This window comes from Astatotilapia calliptera, chromosome 23, assembly GCF_900246225.1.
Source record: "Astatotilapia calliptera chromosome 23, fAstCal1.2, whole genome shotgun sequence".
NCBI classification, from domain to species: Eukaryota; Metazoa; Chordata; class Actinopteri; order Cichliformes; family Cichlidae; genus Astatotilapia; species Astatotilapia calliptera.
The window spans coordinates 8,703,685-8,725,424 of record NC_039323.1 but is presented as its reverse complement, the minus strand read 5'-3'; the positions used below and the strand labels follow the sequence as shown (position 1 = coordinate 8,725,424).

The following is a 21,740-nucleotide window of genomic DNA, read 5'->3' as shown; positions in this document are numbered from 1 at the left end:
ATAAATAATAGTAAGAAAATCCCAACACAAAAATAAAGCAATTGAAAAAATAGACAATAACAAACTTAGTACAGTTTTGTTTTTCACACTACATAAGATAGTGTTATATTGTGATATTATTTGTTCATACATTTGACGTTTTTATGGCAAAATGTTTTTTAAAAAAACACTTAATTTCATTTTCTTTTACCTCTTTTTTAATTAGTTTCGCTGTACCCGGCATTCTAAATGAGCACGGTGCAAAACAAAAAAAACGGATCTGTACCTTCTCGGACTCCGTACTACGCGGGTTCACGCGTCACTAAGCTGTTTGATTGACAGTCAACTAGACGAATGAAATCCAAAACTGCTTATAAGTTTAGGTTGCATCGGTCGTCTTCCAAGGTAGGTCGAGAAGTAGTTTATACCGTTACTAGGCAGCGATAACGGAATTTGTTTGCTTAATGTTAAATATCTAATAATTGCGGGAAAGGTGCTTATGGATATCTAGCTGCAGTAAAGTAGTGGTTTTTATTTCAAACCGTTTACTATTGTTGAGAAAAAGCATCGCAAATCTGGCTTCCAAAAGGTAACGCTTCTCTCTTTGCTCTCAACCATAAATAATACGCCTGTGAGATGCTAAGCTAAGCTAATTTGTTTCTGTTTTAAAACAATTTCATTTCTGTTTCTGTTGCAGTGATATACGAGAAAAACTGCATAAGAAACGACGGGCTTTCCAAGAAACTCTAGTTAAGAAGAAAAATGAGGACGACGTCCAGGTAAAGTCACAGGCTTTGAAAACTTGGTTATATTTTTATTTATTTATTTTTACTGTGAAGTGACAGCTACCTTGTCAAGTTCCGCCAGCATTAAATGAGCGAGCGTCATTCTTTCCTGACAAGACACAACATGACCGGAGGAGCCAGGCTCATTTTGAACACACTCAACATCAGAAATGCACACAGGAGCACAGATAAGGGAGCTTGTAACGCTTTAGTAAATCTAACTGTACTCGATAGGCTCTGGTTCCTTCTATCAAACTGAGTGAAGAGGACCCACGAACTACAATGGAGGTTGGTGCCCTTAACTAGGTTTTAGCTGCTCATTCCTGCTGGCTGCTGAACACCAACTTCTTACCTTCTTCAGCCTTTCTTCCGGCTTTAGTGCGCTAAATACCAGCTTGGATGCAAGTTTTCATTTTTCTGCTATCCATATAAAGTGTATCTTTGTGTATGCCAGGCGCCTGAAGACGGTGAAGAAGATGAAAGAGAGGCTTTGAAACGCCATTTAAGAGCTGAGAGACAGAAGAGAAAGAAAAGGGTAAATCTTTTGGTATCCACCTCATTTCTGTGATTCCACTAATGGCACGGTTAAAAATTCTAACAGTTTTGATTGCTTCTGGCTTTTATTAGCTGCTTGAACAGTCTTCCATCCAGAAGTCCCGTGATGCTGATGATGTCAAGGATGTCACTTCCATCCAGCAGTACAGTGCAGATGAGGGACCATCTGAGAAAGCGGACGATTCAGTGGTTTTATCGAAATCTCGCACTGGTTCTCAGAAAGGTCTGTGTTTATGTCTTAATCAAATGTACCTCTACTCCTTCATCATACAAGTAATGAGTGATCTGGTAACAACACAAAACAGTACTCAACTGTTTGTTTTTTTCCCCAGGCTATAAGACCATAATAATGATCATCTTTATATGTAGTAGACGTTTCATACAAATATAGAAAACTTGTATTTTTTTATTTAATACAAAAATAAAACCTACAAGTCATAAAATCATAAAATTAAAGTGTCATGTAGAGAACAGAAGAATTTAGGGGAAGTTACAAAAATTCTTAAAGGGATTAGAAGGCAAAATCACTGTAAAACATACTTTGAGTCATTGTAAAAAGCCTAAATTGGTGTGATGTGATACCTTGATTTAGGTTTGGTTAAAAACTTTGCAGCTTAGCTTTGCATAGTCTAGAGGCAATTAAAACGTGCTATTAGAGATCAGTTCAGTTCACTTTATTTATATAGTATTGATTCACAGCAACAACCACTTCAAGATACTTTATTTTGCAAGGTAAAGACACTACATTGTTTGAGAGAGCCCAAACATTTTTAACTGTGAGTGAGAACTCAGTGACGTTGGTAGAGAAGAACACCTTTTTAATAGGAAGAAACCTTTGGACGAAGCCACCATCTGTCACTTGGGAGGTGCAGTGAAAGAGGAGGGGGAAAAAAGGGAGAGTAGAGAGACCTCAAACAACTAACAGTACAAACTCTGAGTGAGAGAAAAGCTGATAATATGCAATCGTATCATACAAATGCTTAGTTAATAATAGAAGGAAGTGAGGGCATGTATAAAGAGAATGAAAGCTAGTTGGCTCAGGTCACATACCTGTGGAGGTATGGCGATGTCTTGGAGAAAGAGTGGTTGTCTTTTTAGCCAGACAATTTTAGGGATAAATGAAGAAGAGGTGTACTGTTACCAGTTTTCAAGAACAAGGGTGATGTACAGAACTGTAGTAGGTACAAAGGGTATAGTTGATAAGCCTTACCATGGAACTATGGGAAAGAAATGTTGAAGCTAGGTTAAGAAGGAAGGTGGTGATCAGTGAGCATCAGTATAGCTTCATACACGGAAAAAGCACTACAGATTCTATGTTTGCTTTGATAATGTAGATATGTATAGAGAAGCTCAAAAGTTGCTGCTTGTGGATCTAGAGAAAGCATATGATAGGATGGTAGTGAATCTTTCTACGGTATATGGGTTGGAGACTGCCACATGGCCTAGGATTCTTAAAAAGCAAAACTCTTTTACCTGGGTAAAGAACTGAAAATTATGTATGATTTAAATCTGGAAACTCTTAATCAGACACCAGGTATCCAAATGTAAGCAGCATTTAATATCAAAATTTGACAGAAGGTAGTTGATGTTGTTTAAGTGAGCCTTAAACAAGTGCTTTGTGCTCTAGGTCTCACCTCAAGAACTCAGCACACTCACCATTTAGATGACTTTGTGAAACGACGCTTGGAAGAGAAACTAAAAGCAGCCAGGGTAAATGGAGTTTCTTTTTCTCACACACAGCACACGATCTGAGTGAAATTGTTGCTCTATAATCTGTGGCTTGTATTTCAGTCTAAAGGTGAGAGCCTTCAGGATAAGGAGGCCTCTCTCGAGTTTCCCAGTCGTCTCCATAGCCTCAGAGACAGAGACACCGTAACAAGGTTTGACAGAGAGGTGAGCCTCTATCTCACCTTAACTGGGCTCATGTATTGCTTTCCATTGGTGGAAGTTAATTCCTGGTGTTTCACAGGCTGATGCAGACAGAGCTGGAAGACGGGACTCCCCTCCACCCCTCAGCACCAGGGTCAGGTTCAGAGAAGCAGCAAGACAAGTAAGGCATGGATTGAGATTGAAATCCTGTATACAAAAAGCAGTTGTATAATGAAATTTAATGTATTCATTTTATTCTTTGCAAATACAGGTAGGAAAAGGCCTGCCGACAGCTGAAGAAGCATTCAATTTCTTCACGTTGAACTTTGACCCCGATCCACCAGATGTGATTGAGACGAGCAGCAGGAGAAGACAAAAACAGAGGAAAACAACAGATGAAGATGAAGAGCATGAAGATGTTGATGAAGATATTCAAGAAGAAAATGAAACCCAGGTAACAGGGCAACCAATATTTTTTATTTTTTTTTGTCAAAATTATTTCTTACCTTTTTTCATTTGCATAAGATGGACTAACTGCCTCATCTTCATCCTTCTCTCAGAGTGAAGAAGCTCCTCTTGTACAAACCCAAGAAGATTTATTTGTCATTGACCAGTCACCCCAGGACTTCTTGGAAATAAGGAAAGCCGAGTATGTCGGGTACCAAAAACTTCTTCAGCTACAAAGCGAACTCCTGTTTACACCCAGCTTTCGAACAGGTATATAATATCATGTCTTAAATATTTTAATTCACATCTGCACCTCCCTCATATGGGAAAAAATTATATTATGCTTAATTTTCATAGTTCCAACCTCCATCAAACTGCCTGAAAACATGAAACCTCGATACCTGGAGGATGAGGGTCTCTATGTAGGGGAAAGGCCTCCCGTATCCCTGACCAATGAGAATATTCTGGAGAATCGGATTTTGAAAATGGAGGAGGTAACATCAGCTAAAAAGCCAAAATTTCCTGAGTAATTTTTAAGGTATTTTCAATTTAAAAAAATAGTTTTTTTTAATGTCATTGAGTGAAAGACGTTTTTGATCCCCACGTAACACATGACTTAGTAGAAACCCTGGTTAGCAAGCACAACAGTAAGATGTTTGTTATAGTTGGTCACCAGGTTTTCACGCATCTCAGGGAAGATATTGACCCACTGGTCTGACCTAAGTGTACTGCTCTTATATTAAAGTTTGTGTATAGCAGTGTAACAGTCTGTGTTGTTCATGTTTTTGGAATATAGTTTAAGGAGACACATCACTTTTTCTTGTATTTTGATTAGAGTGAAGACCTTCTGGGTTTTTGGTTGACATTCTACCTCTCTCCATTAAAATAAAACTACCATAAGAGACTTTTCATTACTTTGTTTTATTATATTATTATCTGTGTATTCATATCCCTACTGTGTTGTTTTTATTTGCTAAGGGGAAGAAGTGGTTTGGAGATGATGGCAGGATCATCGCTCTGCCTAACCCCATCAAGGAATCATCCACAAGACCCCCCCTTTTCCACATGGAGGAGGCCCTAGACCCTGCGCTACAGACTGTGTATAGGAAGGTCTGACACACACACACACCAATCATTTTGTTCATTTTCATCATCTAAAGCACTGTTTGCATTCCTACACTGAGGGCGTTGCGATGCCCTCTCTTCTTTTCTAACCTCTTTGCCTTTTAGAAAAAAGCAAAAGGGCAGTTTGGCATTTGGTACAAAGAAATAGAGAGGAGGTATGCATTTGTTATTGGAGGACAGATCAGTGATGGAGGCCAACACATCTGTGATATGCTATCTTCTCAAAATTTACAGCAACATCAAAACTCCAAACTCCATTTGTAGACGTTAAAAGTATTGCAAGCTGTGAAATTACATCTGAAGAAGAGCCAGCATTAAAATTAAACCCTAGCTTTTCAAGGCTTTACTTTTACCCCTTACTTATGATTTTTAAACAAGAAAGAAGAGCATGGCTGTACCTTAACTGTTATTTTATTATTTATTAATCTATCAAATACTTTGATAATTTTTTGAATAATAAAACAACACTTTTGAAGATCCCTTTAAATTCTTAAGTTAGCTGCTTTGTTTGACAAGCAGTGAAAACAGTTAAATATGTAATAGTTTCAATAAAAACACTAAAAACCTTTATTGGACTATTTTTCAGGGTTGTCCTTGTTCCCAGCAAGAAACGGTCGTCTTCAGACATGTTTGTCTTTTGTACTGCATTTCCTATCTAGTGATAGGGAATGGATAGGGTAGTGATACGGTAGTGACAGTTGCTAGGGAATGGCAAACATGATTCAATGCACACATACTTCCTACTAGATAGCTGACCGGTTAAAGAGGTGCATCTGAAATTTGTGTTGTCACATACACTTCTGTCAAGTGAAGTCTAGTTCATGGCTGCATGTGTTACACAGAGAAGAGGAGACACTGGTGATAGCTTAACTTGAGTTGAAGCAGCCTCATTACAATAATTTCATTTTAACTTATTAATTATTATTACTTTTATTAAATAATATTAAAAATCAACATTTTTAAAACAACAGTGAGAAGATGAATAATGGGGGGAAAAAATCACCAGTAAAAATGTTCCCAGCTGCCCTGACCTAACCGTGCTCACAGTTTCCATGGCTTACCTGCCCAACAAAGTGATGAAGCCTTGTGGAAAATAAAATGTGAAATAAATGGGTAAACTTGTGTAAACAAATTCCTGGATAATTTGAAACGGATGGATGAGTGTTATATTTCCTGTAATTCATTAGACTACATCCGCATCTTTATTAGAAGCAGTTGATTCCAGCCTTATTAGCATTTTACTGGTATGTGTGGTGTGACTGTCCAGTTAAACAAATATGTAAACCCTGAAAAAATAAGTTACAGATACAAAGGGCTTTGAGTTTAAGCACAGTCTTTATCTCTAGGGAAAACAAGTAGTTATCGTCTCTTGTTCATATTTATTTATTAAATTCTGGAGACGGGCACAGCTGTCATACGTGTTCATCCTGAAAACACAGTGTTCAGGGTAGTTAAGTTGGGTGTTTATAGCACATTATTTTCATGCATGACTTTGCATTACAGCACTCCCCTGATGGTGCTTTCAATCTTGCCAGCTATTTCATGCTTCCTTTAAACTGGCACATACTTGGAAACTTGGAAACACACAGGCAAGGCACGAGTGCCAAGTATAATTCATAGTGGTTTTCATTTCCCAGGATAGTGCATGATGGATTGTGTTATTCTGTCTCCCAGGCGGTGAAGTCCAAGTATGCAAATCTTTACATTGCTGGTGCAGCAGATCCTGAGGGAGACTACCAGCTTGATGTTGATGTCTCTGGGCTGATCTTCTCCCATCACCCACTTTTCAGCCGCGAACACATCCTGGGCGCCCGCCTAGCTCAGCTGTACGATCAGTACCTAACCAGGCAACGCAATAATCTCACAGGTCACCTCACTGACAAGGTAAAGTGAGCTATGAAAGGGACTCCAGAGTTTATATGCAGCATTCAGTGTGTTTAGTGTCTTATTTTCTGCTTTAGTTGAATGGACTAAGGAATGCACTGCGGAATATGCTGGAGAGCCATAGTGGGCTTAACCCCACTCAGGCCTTGCAGCAGAGGATTTCTGAGTATAATCTGGAGGTTAGGTGAGTTCATCCCTTAGCATCCTACGAAGTCCTTGTAGCCTAAAAACATGCACTGTAACATTGACTCTTTGAGCAGTAGTGTTTTTCCAAATATTACAGGAACACTCGACATCTCCGAGACAGTGAGCAGGAGAAAGACAGGACTCTTCTGAAAAATATAGTTAAAGTGTGGAAGGAGATTAAAGCCCTGAGAGAGTTCCAGAAGTTTACCAATACACCCTACAAGCTCTACCTCAGAAGGTAACAGCTAAAAGTGACAGAAATTTCAGTGAGGCGGTAACAGTAAAATAATGTGTATATTCTTTATGGGGATGTTTTATGCAACTCCATAAAAATACTAAATGGGGTCTGTTTTGTTTGTCCTATTTTTTTTTTTTTTATTATATTTGTTAATTATAATTGCTAACGTTAATAATGGCCAGAGTTTTCAAAGTCCCAATCCCCGTGAGCCAAAATCTGAGACTTCCAACACCCTAAATTCTCCCTGATTTAAAATCTGGTATTGTTTTATCACTCATCCCTAATCGATATCAGCTGGATAGAGTAAGATTTGCTCTGTAGAGAGTTCTCCAGATTCTTGTCCCAGTGTCATTAATCTGTTGTGCTGTCTATTGCCTCTTCAGGGAGAATGTGGATCGGGTGTCAGATGAGCAGGACTATGAAGATGAAATCTTGGCAGAGGTTGTAGAATTAGAGGCAGAGACTGAGGAAGAATACCAGAATAAATTAGCTGAGTACAAGAAACGGCTGGAAGAATGGAAACTCTGCAGAAAGAAACAGGTGCCTACATTTTTACCTGCATTCTTCATCTAATCTTCCCCTGCATACGACACATTTCAATAAATGTTTTTTAATAAGGATCATGCATGCATTAAAAAAAATTGAAAATGTGGTTTAAAGGCAGTCCACCTGACTTTGTATGTCAAATCATAATGTAAAGATATACCCACACACACACCTCCTCATGTTCACTGTTTTCAGAAAGCCAAAAAGAAAAAGCAAAAAAAGAAGAAGAAAGGTCAGGCACAGGATGACACTGAAGGAGAAGATGAAGAACAGGATGTGAGTGAATCAGAAGGACCTACTGACGAACCCCCCCCAAAGCCGGAGCCCCCAGAGAGACCAGACCTTGGCTCCATAGAGCAGTGGGTGAGGGAGAAAGCCCTCAGGATACGTAGAAAGCCAGGAGAGGCCATCCTGATTCCTGAGCTGTCTGCATCTGCAAACATCACTGCCAGTGAACTGTGCCCCAGGTAGACACAGCAGAAACACAAACATGTATGAACCAATCAGCAAAGAGTAAATATTTGGGTGAGGGTTGTTTGTTTTGTTTTTTTATTAAAATGAGAAAACTTAATAGCAGAATATTTGTCACAGGTGGGAATATCACACCTATTTGCAGGTGTTTCAGTTATGATGATGAACTGCACTTTCACTGTGGTTTTGTGAATGTTTTCATCACGTTTGTTTTCTTCGTGTTTAGGGCCGAAAAAGCTCGAAGAGAAGATGTTGCCAGGCGCTCTCTTTTCACCAAGATCCTTTATAATGACAAAGAAGTTTCACGAACAGACAGTCGCTCCCTGAACACCGACTTCAGGGTGCACTTTGGACAGATATTCAATCTCAAGATAGTCAACTGTCCCCAAAGCATTAGTTTGCAGGTACAGTAAAGAGTGCTGAACATGCTGCCACTTTATGTATCCACGCATTTACTTGATAAATGACTGCTGTGATCTATTCTAACAATTAATTTTTGTGTTTACTGTGTGTGGGCAGGTGTTTGAGGAGATTGGGTCATCATGCTCTCTCCTGGCTCAGGTGTTTCTTCCAGTGCCAGAACCCTCTGTCGTGACAGGCAGCGTCCCTCTTGAGGAATTTGAGTTTAGTAGCAACCAGAGAGTGATGTTTGACCACGAGGGAGTTGGAAGTGGTACATTTTTTTTTTTCAGATATGAAATATTTGAATATTTCAAGAATACTTTTAATTATACTAACTTATCAACTTCTCTCTTACACTCTATACACCTTCTCAGATGTGCCCCTCTCCTTTGAAGCTGATGGCAGCAACAAGCAAAGTCTTTTGACTTCTGGGAAGGTCTCGTGCTGTGTTTCTTGGGGTATCGGGGACGATGATGTACCCCTTGCGCCTCCTATTTCTCAACAACCTGGTGGCGTTCACAGGTAGTATCTTTCTTGATTTTCCTAATAGAATTATGCACACCCCACTTTTCAGTTATTTATTTGTAAAAAATGTTTGGAATCATGTATGATTTTCGTTCCACTTCTCATGTGTACACCACTTTGTATTGGTCTTTCACGTGGAATTTCAATAAAATTGATTCATGTTTGTGGCTGTAATGTGACAAAATGTAGAAAAGTTCAAGGGGGCCGAATACTTTTGCAAGCCACTGTGTATATATATATATATTACATACATATATAGTGCTGTCAGCGTTAATCTCATTAAAATAACGTTAACGCTCTAACTGCATTAACGCGGCAAATCTCCGTTGGCAAGTTAGCGCGGATCGCCCCGTGTGTGGGTTGCATGGCTTCAACGCGTTAGCACGGTTAGCTCGCTAACATTTGTCAAACATTTTGCAGTGTACAGCAGGAGAAGTTTTTAAAGGACTATTTTGTGTTTTCTTACTGAAAAAGCAAATTTACACCCCCCCACCGAGACAGCATAACTTTTCAGCATGTTATAACTGAAGTGATCTGAGACAGCACCTATTCTTTGCTTTCAGGTTTTTAAAATAAAGGCTATTACAGGAGGCTGAGGAGCTTATTGTCCCTTCAGATGGTAAAAACTGTGATTGAAAGGAGGGAAAGCCAGATGCAACAACCACATACACTGAAAAGCAAATCAGAAAACTGAAGTGTATGACAGACTGTGCAATGGCCATCTCTATAAGACTATGGCGTGTCCTTGGGTTAGGATGAAGTGCTATCGTGATACTGATTTTCTGCCTGTTGGTTGGAATTGGTTTATTACTGCAGCAAAATATGCAGACATATAAAAAAGAGAGTTTTCACATGACTGGAGGTTGAGATTGGTGTCTAGGCATCAAGCTCATCACTCCTTATAAATATGTTGCATATAACATTGGGCCACAATGTGGAAATATGCCCTTGCAGGTAGATTCTGGCATGAAGGAGTTGAAATGGCATGAAGCAATGCCAGATCGGGGGGATGTGTTTGGTATATGAAGTTGTCAGTGTCAGTCCAACAATGTGTTGGTTTTTAAATTGATCTCTAAATGTTTTACTTTATCTTCTGTGCAATATAAAATATTACAAAATTGCTCAAAGACTTGTTGTTGTTGTTGTTTTTATGTTATTGTCAATACTGATCTGTCTGTGTTTCTTAGTGGCAAGGGCCATCTTGATGCTGTTAGCTACATTGGGGCATCTGGACTATATGACATGAAAAAAATTGGTGAGTGGGCCAAGCAGTCGCGTCTGGATCCAAACGATCCGAAAAATGCCTCCATCATGCAGCTGCTAAAAGTGAGTATCAGAAGATGGCTATTTTTAAGGACATGAACGCATCAAATGAAACATTTTCCCATGTAACTCTATGTGTTTTTTACAGGTGGCCAGTAGTGGAGAAGTAACAGCTCCAGAGTACTTCCGCCTGGAACATCTCCAGGAGGAGTTTAATTTTGTGACTGATGAAGAGTTAGAGAAGTCTGGAAGGTTTCGTCTGCTCAAGCTAAGGAACCAGGAAGTTGCAGAGTTTCGGAATTACAAATTCATTCCTGCTTTAGAGAGGGAGGTCACTGATACGGTTTTCCAGGTCAGCTTTTCAAAAGTGTATTGCAGAATATTATCAATGTGGTATAATGAAGATGCACAAGCTCTATAAAAGGATAATAGTTTTTTTTTTCTTAACTTTGGTTAAAATTATTTCAGGAATATGAAAAAAGATTGAAAGAGGGAGAGGTAATTGATACCAAAGAGCATTTGGATTCACACAGAGCTTTAGTGGCCAAATACCTTCAGAAGGTGAGCTTTTTAAAAAAGAAAAAAAAATTCATACGCAAGTATTTAGCACACAAGAGACTTAAGTGTTGTGTAATCCTGGCATTTGTCCACAGATCCGAGAATCAGTCATCAACAGGTTTCTTCTTGCCAAGCATCACTACCTCCTGTCTGATTTGGTGACAGAAGAAGAGATACCAACCATTGGGTAAATATGCACTGCTAGCAAAAGCTGAATAGCCTGACTCAAAATATACGAGCTTTTTTGTTTGTGCTGTGTATGTTATGTTTTCAAGTATGGCTATTTCTTTCTTTATTCACCTGTGGTGCAGTGTACATTCACTCAGGTATTCTCCTTAAGTACAGATTTAAGGTATTTGTACTGTACTTGCATCTTGTCATTCAACTGTACTTTTAGTCTACTGCTAATAATCTAATGATGTTGTGCGCAACTGACACAGAAGTCACTTTCCTGTATTAAGCACTTTTATGTTTAGTATTTAACACTTCCAGTGCAATACTTTCTTGCACCAGAGTCATAAACAGTACAGTATTAGTACTTTCAAAAAAGGAACTGATAAAAAATACTTCCCTCACCACTAAAGCTAAGGCTAGGAAATTTCACGTTTGCTCAACAGTCATCAGAAAGAGTTGCAGGGCCAGCATAAAATTACACGCTGATGTAACTGTGCATTTTGGCAGCTGCTGGGTTGGTGTATTTGATCCTTAACTCAACACTGCATTCGCCTGTCTAATTTGTTCTCTCCTCTAGAAGTTAATACATTGTTGTGCTAGAGCTGGTTTCACAACATGTGGACATGATAACAGAACATTTGAAATCAATTTCAGTCCTTGACTATTTTTAAGCAGATTTATATATTTATTAATGTACATCAGTGTCAGTCATGCTGTTGATGTACACTTTGTTTCATTTATTATTATTTTTTTCTATTTTTCTGCTTTTCTTCTTTTTTTTTCCTTTTTCTTTTTTTTGTTTGTTTGTTTTACAGTGGTGCAGGTCCAGGGTATGTTCTTGGAGTTTTGCTTTGTTTTGTTTTTTTGTCTTTTGTGTCTCTGTTTCTCCTCTTAGTTTAAACCCTGAATACGAGTGCATGAATGAATATAACAGACTGTTTCCAGTGTTCAATCCTCCCAGGGTTTTGTAAATAATGAAAAAGAATTTAGTCAGAATATGAAGCTAAAGATTTTAAAAGCTGTAAAATTTCATAGAGATTAACACCAATAAAATGGTAAAATATTAGAAGCTGCTAATATAAGAAGAATTTTAGCATTCTCTTGCAGCAGTACATTATACTGATGGATATCTTTATATGCTCTACTCTATTGTTTTTCTTCCCCATCAGGCTGCAGTAAATGGCTGCCCCTCCCTTAGCATGGTTCTGCCAGAGGTCTGTTCTTAGTAAAAGGGAGTTTTTCCTTCCTACCGTTGCCCAGTGCTTGCTCCTACGGGATCATCTGATTGTTGCCATTTTAAGTCAGTCCAGTTAATTTTTTCAGATTTATTTAAAGTCATTTCAAGGCATCTTACATTAGGGTAAAGACCCTACAATATAAAAATAAACCCCAACAATCAGATGACCTCCTATGAGCAAGCACTTAGTAACAGTGGGAAGGAAAAACTTCCTTTTACTAGAAACAGACCTCTGGGAGAACCATTGTAAGAGAAGGGCAACTTGTTGGGGGTGAGGTAAAAGAAAAGACAGGGCGACTTGAGGTACTATGATTTACGACAATAGTAGTAATAATAATAATGGATTGGATTTATATAGCGCTTTTCAAGGCACCCAAAGCGCTTTACAATGCCACTATTCATTCATTCTCACATTCATACACTGGTAGAGGCAAGCTACAGTTGTAGCCACAGCTGCCCTGGGGCAGACTGACAGAAGCGAGGCTGCCATATCGCGCCATCGGCCCCTCTGGCCATCACCAGTAGGCGGTAGGGTAAAGTGTCTTGCCCAAGGACACAACGACCAGGACAGAGAGCCCAGGGATCGAACCGGCGACCTTCCGGTTACAGATGTGATTCCCAACCCCCTGAGCCACGGTCGTCCCAAGCTTTATCAAAATAGAAAGAATCTTAAAAGTAGAGTGAGTGTCTGTTTCCCAAATCCAAACTGGGAGGCAGATCCAGAGAGGGGCCTGATAGCTGATGGCTGTGCCTCCCATTCCACATTTAAATACCCTAGGAACCACAAGCAAGCCTGCAGTCTGAGAGTGAAATGCAGTGAAATTATATAAATGTAAATCTACAACAGGGCATTATCCAACTGATTTGGTAAATGAAATGATACTTTTAGAGCACTTTTCTACCTTTACAGAGCACTCAAAAGCTTCTGTGCTACATGCCTAAAAAATGCAAGCGCTTTTGTTATCTAAATTTATGATGCACATGCTCACACTCAAATGGATGCAAAAATAAAGGATACAAACAAATAAATGCAATGGGATTTAGTATAAAGGACATGTATACGGTCGCTGGTTTAGCTTAGTGCGTTGAGCAGCCGGTGGCTGCATTACTTCCCCTCTCGCTCTCTCTCCCTCCACTTTCCTGTCATTTCTTCACTGTATCTATCAATAAAGCTGAAAAAGGCCCCCCAAAAAGGGACAAGGATATGTTGACAAACAAAGTGGAGAAGTCAGAGATTAAATCACAGTCCTTCCAACTGGTACTGTACCTGTGCTACATCCTGAATCATAGCCATTCTGTAAGATACCAGATTATATGCCGGCACATTTATACCAGGGCTGTCACAATATCCAAATTTGACTTCACATTTATCAAAGAATAAATTGTGATATTTATTACAATATCCGTATAATTTTGGGTGGAAAAAAAGTATTTAAAAAAAATTATTGAAAAATTATTATTATCATTGTTGATGTTGTTGTATCTTGTCTTTTTGTCAGATCAGTTAAACAACTGTTAACAACTATAATTATACAAAAGCTTGCAAAGGGAAGAATTTCTGATATTAACAATATTATTCTGTGCGTTATTAATACAATAACTGTTTATTTTTAAATATCACAATTATTGTTCAATACACACTTATTGTGATATGCCTATTTTAGACTTTAGATACAGGATAAGCAGCACAGTATGTTTCCAGCGGTTCTTGTTAATGCCATTAAAGGTTACTTTAAATTTTCAATTCAATTCATTTATATAGCACCAAATCAGAACAACAGCGGCATCAAGGTGCTTTATATTGGAAGGTAAAGGCCCTACAATAATACAGAGAAAAGCCTAGCAATCATATATACCCCTATGAGAAAATGCTTTGGTGACAGTGGGAAAGAAAAACTTCATTTTAACAGGAAGAATCCTTAATGATATTGACATATAAAACTACAAATACCTGGAGGGACTGAGTACTGTTGGTGGTAACCCCGACCCAGAATTAGAGCAAAAAAGCTTTGTCATATTGCCACAAATTCTTATCTACATTACAGTAAGATTTAATTTTAAATGAATAGTCCTGCAGGCTGTTGACAAAGTGATTACATGTTTGTTGCATTTATCAGGATTTTAGGAATAAACCTTTTCAAGCTGGCTGAACCAAAACGACCACTGAAACCTCAGAGGAAAGAAAGAAAGAAGGTGACGGCCCAGAATCTGTCTGACGGAGACATCAAATTGCTTGTTAACATCATCCGGGCTTATGATATCCCAGTCCGCAGGCTTCAGAGCAAGTGAGTTCAGCCATTCAAATTTAGAAACCAGCATATATGTTTAGAAACCTTACTGGACACTGAACTGTGTTTTAATGGGTTTCTATTGTAGTAAACCAGGACAGACATCTCATAGTGCCCTTCAGGGCAGCATTGGGCTTCCCGACCAGGTACAGCACAAAGTCTAATCTTATTTTGCTTTACACAAGCAGCCGAGCATAATCTGATACCAATACAGAGTCTCTATAATCAGTGTCAAGTATGTGGAGTATTTGTGTGTCTAATTTAGATACAGGTGAGGCCATTTGTGGAGGTTTCCTTCCAACGCACAGTACTTCAAACAGCCACAGCCGATGGACCAAACCCATGCTGGAACGAGGAGCTGCAGCTGCCTTTTAGGTGAGTTGGGTTTTTCTTTTTTTGTTCGTTTGTTTGCTTGTTTGTTTTTTGGGGGGTGGAGGGGTGTCTCTTTTCCTTTGGGGGGGGGGGGGCTTTGTGTTGAATGATCTCTCTGTTGGACTGTCAGATTTGTAGATTTCCACTATTTAGTGTCCCAATATAAAGAGGAATTCAGAATATAAATACCTTAGCATTTTTGATGCATATTAAACTATAAATATGAATTTCAAAATGTTGGACAATCTTGTTGATAAACTATAACAAAGTAATAATTTTCTTGTACAGGAAAAGGAAAATAAATAACGTTCTTACGTGTTTTGAAGGAAAAACTTTATATAAGACACTTTTCTCTCCATCCTACATCTTTATATCCTCAGGTTTATTACTACCAGCTTTTATAGTACGATGTGGGTGGTCTCACAGAAGTGCCGTGTGGCTGTTTACTTCTGTGGCTCTCACTGGGAAACTGCCATTTTACTTCACTTCTCTGCTAGTGCTCTGGGACTCAAACTGAGTCCATTAAGTCCCAGTTGTTGCAAATCCTTCAAGTCTATCCTGCGTTTGGAAGACATTTAGTTTCTATGCTCTGGCCAACTATAACTCTTTACAATACACCCTAAAGTGTCAGTTTACATTTATAGTTACAAGGCATTTAGCCTCAGCACCTGTTTTACTTGATGCTGTATGTCGTATAACTGATCGTAAGTGTATGTTGTGTTTTATTGGATTCCTTTTTACTCTGCTTCTTTTATTATTAATTATCTCTTTTATTGTTTTCTTTTTTGTTTGTTTGTTTTTTTTGAAATGCCCATTATAATTGTAAATGGGAGGCTAGCCATGTGTGACTTTTAATTAACAGTTTAAAGATTTTCTTTTTGTTTTCCGTTATTCATCCACAAAAACTCAAGCATGCACAAAAATAGTTGTTGTTTAGGATCTCCTCATGCCTTTGTACCTGTCCTGCACAGGCTCCTTTAATCAGGATGAAACTGAGCTGGCTAATGCAGTGTATCACAAAGTGAAAGCTTGGTGTTTTTGACCAGATACCATTATAAGAGAGACTTTTTGAGCACTTTTCATCAGATTTGACTGGTGATTCTAAACATGCATTTTCCCATCATTGTTTTTCAAAATAACTGCCCAGCACAATGGCTGCTGAGTGGTGTTACTTACCTAATGTTCCTCTCTACAGCGCTCCAAATGGTGACTACAGCACTGCTAGCCTGCAGTCAGTCAAAGATGAGGTTTTCATCAACATATTTGATGAAGTGGTACATGAGACTGTGATGGTGAGTAAACACTGTTCACTTTGTCTCACTTCTCACATCCCTCCATTGTTTTCCTGTCAGGTTTAGATTTCGGTTTAAGATCCTGGTTTAATATCCGTGAATCAAATGGTAAAAATCGAGTTTATTTATATAGCACATTTCAAACTATGCTTTACAAACTAAAATGCAACTAAAATAAATAAAATGCATGACAGTGATGCAATAAAATATAAACGAGAAGGGATAAGACTAAAACAACAACAAGGCTGTAAAAACAAAAAATGTTGGGGTCATAAAAATGTGTCCTCAGTAAAGATTTAAAATGTTCCAGTGTTTGTGCAGATCTAATATTTAGAGGCAGACTATTCTAGAGTATGAGACCTGCCACAGAAAAGGCTCTCTCGCCATGACTATAAATAGAAGACTGGTACAGACAAGTACAGAGAAATGCAGTACTCCAGTCTGTATGTAATGAACAGATGAATAACACGTTTAAAGAGATTAGCTGGAACATATGGCTTTACTTTGGCTAGCTGTCTCAGATGGAAAAAGCTAGATTGGACTACTGCACTCACCTGCCTACACGGTTTAAAAGAACCATCAAGTTACACACCAAGGGTTTTAATATCTGTCTTACAATAAGATAAGGGGCCCCGAGCACTGTCGATGACAAAAATGACAATCTCTGTTTTGTTTTCATTTAATAAAAAAAAAGAAACTAAGGACATCCACTGTTTAACGTCTTGAAGGCAGCGTAATAACAGCTAACAGTGAGCGAGTCCCTGATTTTAAAGTCAGATAAGTGAAATAAAAGGTTATACTGTGAAAAATGGCTTATGTTTAATTTCTGTTAAATGTGAATTTCTATCTATGTAGACAGCAACACATGTCATTTTAGTGATATAATACAATTAATTTCTGTATTATCAGATATTGATGTAATTGCCAACTTGACTTTGGCCTTTATTGATATCTCCTAAAGACCTTTGTGACTATGTTTGTGGGTTTTTATGCTCTTCAAGAGTGAATCTAAAAATAAATTTAACAAAATTCTGCATCCTCACCCTCATTACTTGCTGCTTGAATTATTTGTATTTTTGCTCCTCAGAATGACAAAAACAGAGGGAAATCAATTCAAACCCACATAGAGAAGCGCTGGTTGGGCTCAGTCAAGATTCCTTTCAGCACAATTTATTCTCAGTCCAAGGTGCGTCTATGATTTAAGCAGACCTGATGTACACACACTTAATGGCTGTGACTGACTGGACTTCTCACTGACATTTCTCTTAGATTGATGGGACATTTAAAGTGAACACGCCAGCTGTGCTGCTGGGTTACAGCAAGGAGAAGAGCCACTTCACTAATAGTGGTTTTGATATCTTGAGAAGTCTGAGTGAGGGAACATTTATCACGCTGTTCATCACTGTCGATCCACAGCTGGTACCTGGAGAGTCTGTTAGGGAGAAGGTAAGTTTAAACGGCGACCTCAAGAAACCCCTAGTCATTCAGCATCATGCTTTGGTAATCTGACTTTGCAATGAGTCTTTAGAGAAGCTTTTCTCTCTATATATATATATATATATATATATAAAGGAGACCTAGTATGCTCATTTCTAGCTCCATGTTTTGATTTTATTATTAGTAATTTTACCTACTCACTTTTTCAGCCATTTTCCATCTGATTGGTGGGGCTTCTGTGCTCAAATACTGAACTATGTCCATGAGATAACCATGTTGGGAATATCTCTTCCCTTTGACATACAGAACCCAAAGAAGGAAAAAGAAAAAAACTAAAACCAAAGGAAGAGTTTTGGGTTTAAGGAATGCCTTTTAATAAAGGCTGACCTCTTAAGATTTATTCTTTGCTCAGAATAGGTCATAGCGTTGTCAGGTGATACATAAATGATACATAAAGTAATAATGAATGATTTATAGCCATTTGACAAACAAAAACGCTTAAGTAAGGAAGCCCCATTTTTAAAAAATTACTTAGTCTCACAATCCCGGTGATGTTCATTGGCGCCAAGTGAAATTTTCTCTGTGTAGGAAAAGCCCTGCTCATTGTTTGAAACTTAAGCAATTTTTAATGTAACGTAAGAAAATGAGCAAAGCAAAGTATGTCTGCTTAAGTGTTTAAATAGATCCTATACATTTTAGACACTTACATGCATGTTTCTTATTTTTGAAACAATTTGTTATGAATTAATTTCCTCTTATTTCTGTCATCCTCTTGTATCGCTTATTTGCTTTTGCTGCATGTACTAGATAAAGGAAATGAAGGTAACTGCTCCATTAAAGCATTTATCCTCCTTTAATCACCCATTCATGACACAACATTTGAAGTTACTTCTTTTTAGCTATCGCTCTGTGCCCTTATTCATTGTTCATTTGACCTTCTCTTGCAGTTTGACACCCAAGAGGATGAGCGCTTATTGCAAGCTTCAGAGAGATTTGAGAGGGACGCAGCTCAGAGATACCCAGACCGACCCTGCATTACCACAGTCATAGACCTCAGTGGGAAGACTGTCTTCATCACACGTTACATTCGACCACTCAGTCCCCCAAAGGAGCTACTGGATGAATTCCCCAATAACCCATTGGAAGCCACGGTCAGTGTGATATTACTTAATGTAGAAAACGTCTTTGGTAATTAGATATAATTTGCTGATGCACTGATATTTATCCCCGCACAGCCCCTCGTTGCTCGATTTGTGTCACTCATCCCTTCTCTGCCTGACCAAGTTTCACTTTCTGCAACCTGCGATCTTTGGAGCACCTGTGACGTAAGTGAACTTTCTTCAAGAAGCCAGCATTGTATACAGAAGGGCAGTGCTCATATTGTAGTACCTTTTGGTAGCTGCTTTTTTGTTGTTGTTTGTTTTTAGCAATTCCTAACCCTTCTAGCGGGTGATGAAGAGGAACACGCTGTACTGTTGTGCAACTACTTCCTGTCTTTGGGCAAGAAAGCCTGGCTTATAATTGGCACAGCCATACCGGAGGTGGGTGACATTTATTTCTTAAACCTGAAGACATTTCATGTGTGTCACAGTAACATTTTTAAGTAGAGCACAGCTTTAAAAACTTGCACATAGACTGTAAATAAATGTTGAAGTAATTACCATTAGCAAGCTGTATTCATAGACTGCTATCCCAAAACCAGAATAACTCATAAACACTCAAACACACTGCTGCTGCCTACATACCAAACAGGGGTAAGAGGTCCTTGCTTCAGTGTTAGTTTTGGTCAGTTCCATGTTAGTTTTTATTGGCTAAAGACAAGCAGACAGCTAGCGGCTACACCCACTGTGACCCACAGTCTCTAAGCAATATAGTTTAAATATGTTTTATTTTAAAAAAATTCATAGAGACCAAAAGAGTTTTTGTTGGCTGTGAATATGCTTATCTTTGCTGTAAAGTTCCATAGTGTGATAATGGAGTCTATGGGGACTGACTTTTGCAACCAGTCTTCAGCCACCACTGCAAGAACAGCTATTTTTGCTGCTTCATTTTTCAGACTTGTTCTTGCAGCAGCACTAAGAGTTCTAAAATCTTCCCTCCTCAGGGACCCACGGCTTATGTCCTGACCCTTGAGCAGAACCTTTACCTTATCTGGAATCCCAGCAGCGGTCAGTTCTACGGGCAGTACGACACCTTCTGCCCACTTCAGGCAGTTGGCTGCTTGGTCAATGCTGACAATGTGAATAAAGATTTATACATTTATTTATTCTTCATCATTTTTACAATTTTGCATAGTTTTATATTCATGTCTGCTTTTTGTTGTGGTTTTTTTTTTTGTTTGTTTTGTTTTTTTTTTATTTTAAGGTTTGGTTCAACATTCAACAATATACATCACCAATGAGGGTCAGTTTTGACATCACAAAAGCTAATTTGTGGAAACCGTTTTTCTCCCGAACTTTCTCCCACCCTGGACTGTCTAGCATACAAGTAAGTGTTCAGTATTACTGTATAAACCTATTTTTACTTCTTTGTTTGTTTCTCAAAAATTTGTCATTGTCTTTAGCCAGAGGAGCTGGTGTATCGTCGCACAGACAGGGCAGCTGCAGCAGAGCTTCAGGACAGGCAAGTAAAACAGCAGAAACTGCTGCTTCTCAAAACAACCACGGGCTAAACGCAGCACATGCACCATGTCACTCTGAATAGAATCGAGAGGATCCTGAAGGAGAAGATAATGGAGTGGCGACCTCGTCAGCCAACCCGCTGGAACCGCTACTGCACTACCACCCTGAAGCAGTTCCTGCCCAAGCTGGAGCTGATCCGAGGACAAGATGTGGCTGAGGGACACCGCCATGAGCTGCAGAGCCTGCTGGGAGACTACAGAGTAAGTCTGAAAAAGGGTGTGCCTCCGCAAGAAGCTACTCTGAGTCACTGTGTTGTGTCATGGATCTTAAGTCCAGTGCTGAAGAAGTTGGCTGAAAGCGCGTGAGCTCACTTTGAAAAATTCATATCACTAACAGGTTTTTTTTTGGTTTTCTCTTTTTTTTCTCTCTCTTTTCCTTTGAAGATTTCAGGATTCCCCCTCAATCTGGTGTTTTCTGAGATCCGGCCCATTATAGAGGCAGTGTACAGCACTGGCATTCACAGTGTTCAGGCATCAAATGTGGAGTTTGCCCTGGCTGTGTATGTGCACCCCTACCCAAATAACGTCATGTCAGTGTGGATTTACTTGGCCTCACTCGTCCTCACATGATGTAAGATCTGACTGTTTATCAAGCTTCAGCTTTATTAAAGCTGATGTTTAATGCAAATTACTGTAGATCAAGTTATCTTCATGATCTTTGCAATATTTTTTTGTACTTTTTTTTGTATTCAGCTTTCCATATGTGCTGGCCCATCTCACGATGTCTCCTTCATACTTTGAGTTAGCATGAATCGGCTGCCGATACCAGCTCATTCTACCAGCTGTGACAAGAACACTAGCAAAAAAGCACAACTATAGAAAAATTAGTCAGGAGGGATAAGGAGAGAGGAATGGTCCGTGGAAAGCACTTGCAAAACGGTTCCCTGTTGCCTCTCCATTGCTTCCGATGTTACTTTTGTTACACCAAAGCAGCAGAAATGGCCTCACAGTGGTTTCTGCTTCCGAACTAGACAGACTGATACCCATAATTTTTAATCACATTTTTAAGGTTTTATTTATGAAAGCAAAAAAGACATTTGTGTTCATGAAATGGTCAGAAATAAACTGTAAAATGTATAAACATTTTCAAATAAGCTAAATTGTATTTGAATTAAATGCATAAACTTCTGTCACCACAGCTTGTTTGCTTTAAATATATCCAGACACTCTTGAGTCACGCCTCAAAGGTCTATATGTATATGTATCTATATATGGTAGAGCGAATTTAAGGGTGGAGCTCACTTATTCACTTCACAATTTCTAAACCTTCCAAACAATGAGTAAAAGTAATAGATGTTAAAAATTTCCATCTGGCTAGTGATTAAAAACCTGTAAACCAAAACCAAACAAAAAATGCTTGCTTATTAAAAGATTTATGGTTTACATTTTTCATGTGCTGTTTTCAGTCATAAGTTGGCTCCTTAAAT

General features: G+C 38.7%; 1 protein-coding gene across 5 annotated transcripts; it reads left to right on the top strand.

Moving 5' to 3' along the window:
- The first annotated feature begins 314 nt into the window (after positions 1-314).
- cc2d2a (coiled-coil and C2 domain containing 2A) lies at positions 315-21,353 on the top strand. 5 transcript variants are annotated; one of them, XM_026157961.1, is made up of 41 exons: positions 315-384; positions 677-758; positions 999-1,052; positions 1,219-1,299; positions 1,392-1,542; positions 2,947-3,029; positions 3,111-3,212; positions 3,289-3,369; positions 3,460-3,642; positions 3,749-3,905; positions 3,993-4,129; positions 4,614-4,745; positions 6,435-6,644; positions 6,722-6,828; positions 6,928-7,068; positions 7,452-7,608; positions 7,810-8,081; positions 8,312-8,489; positions 8,605-8,758; positions 8,862-9,009; positions 10,200-10,338; positions 10,424-10,627; positions 10,744-10,836; positions 10,929-11,020; positions 11,823-11,837; positions 14,362-14,529; positions 14,621-14,678; positions 14,798-14,907; positions 16,100-16,196; positions 17,284-17,382; positions 17,466-17,642; positions 18,441-18,455; positions 18,581-18,784; positions 18,869-18,958; positions 19,061-19,174; positions 19,738-19,872; positions 19,998-20,120; positions 20,197-20,255; positions 20,337-20,514; positions 20,698-20,884; positions 21,007-21,353. In XM_026157961.1, the coding sequence occupies exons 3-40, from the start codon at positions 1,047-1,049 to the stop codon at positions 20,881-20,883; spliced, it is 4,836 nt and encodes a 1,611-aa protein (XP_026013746.1). In that variant the 5' UTR covers positions 315-384; positions 677-758; positions 999-1,046; the 3' UTR covers position 20,884; positions 21,007-21,353. The 5 variants fall into 5 exon arrangements, with proteins under 5 accessions (XP_026013746.1, XP_026013747.1, XP_026013749.1 ...); XM_026157965.1 differs by lacking the exon at positions 315-384 and adding an exon at positions 464-568 and having other exon boundaries at positions 20,698-21,353; XM_026157962.1 differs by lacking the exon at positions 11,823-11,837 and having other exon boundaries at positions 20,698-21,353.
- The last annotated feature ends 387 nt before the right edge of the window (positions 21,354-21,740 follow it).

Coding starts and splice junctions, on each gene's coding strand:
- cc2d2a (XM_026157961.1), top strand. Junction 4,746..6,434: donor TACAGACTGTGTATAGGAAG/GTCTGACACACA, acceptor TCTGTCTCCCAG/GCGGTGAAGTCCAAGTATGC. Junction 10,339..10,423: donor CCATCATGCAGCTGCTAAAA/GTGAGTATCAGA, acceptor TGTTTTTTACAG/GTGGCCAGTAGTGGAGAAGT.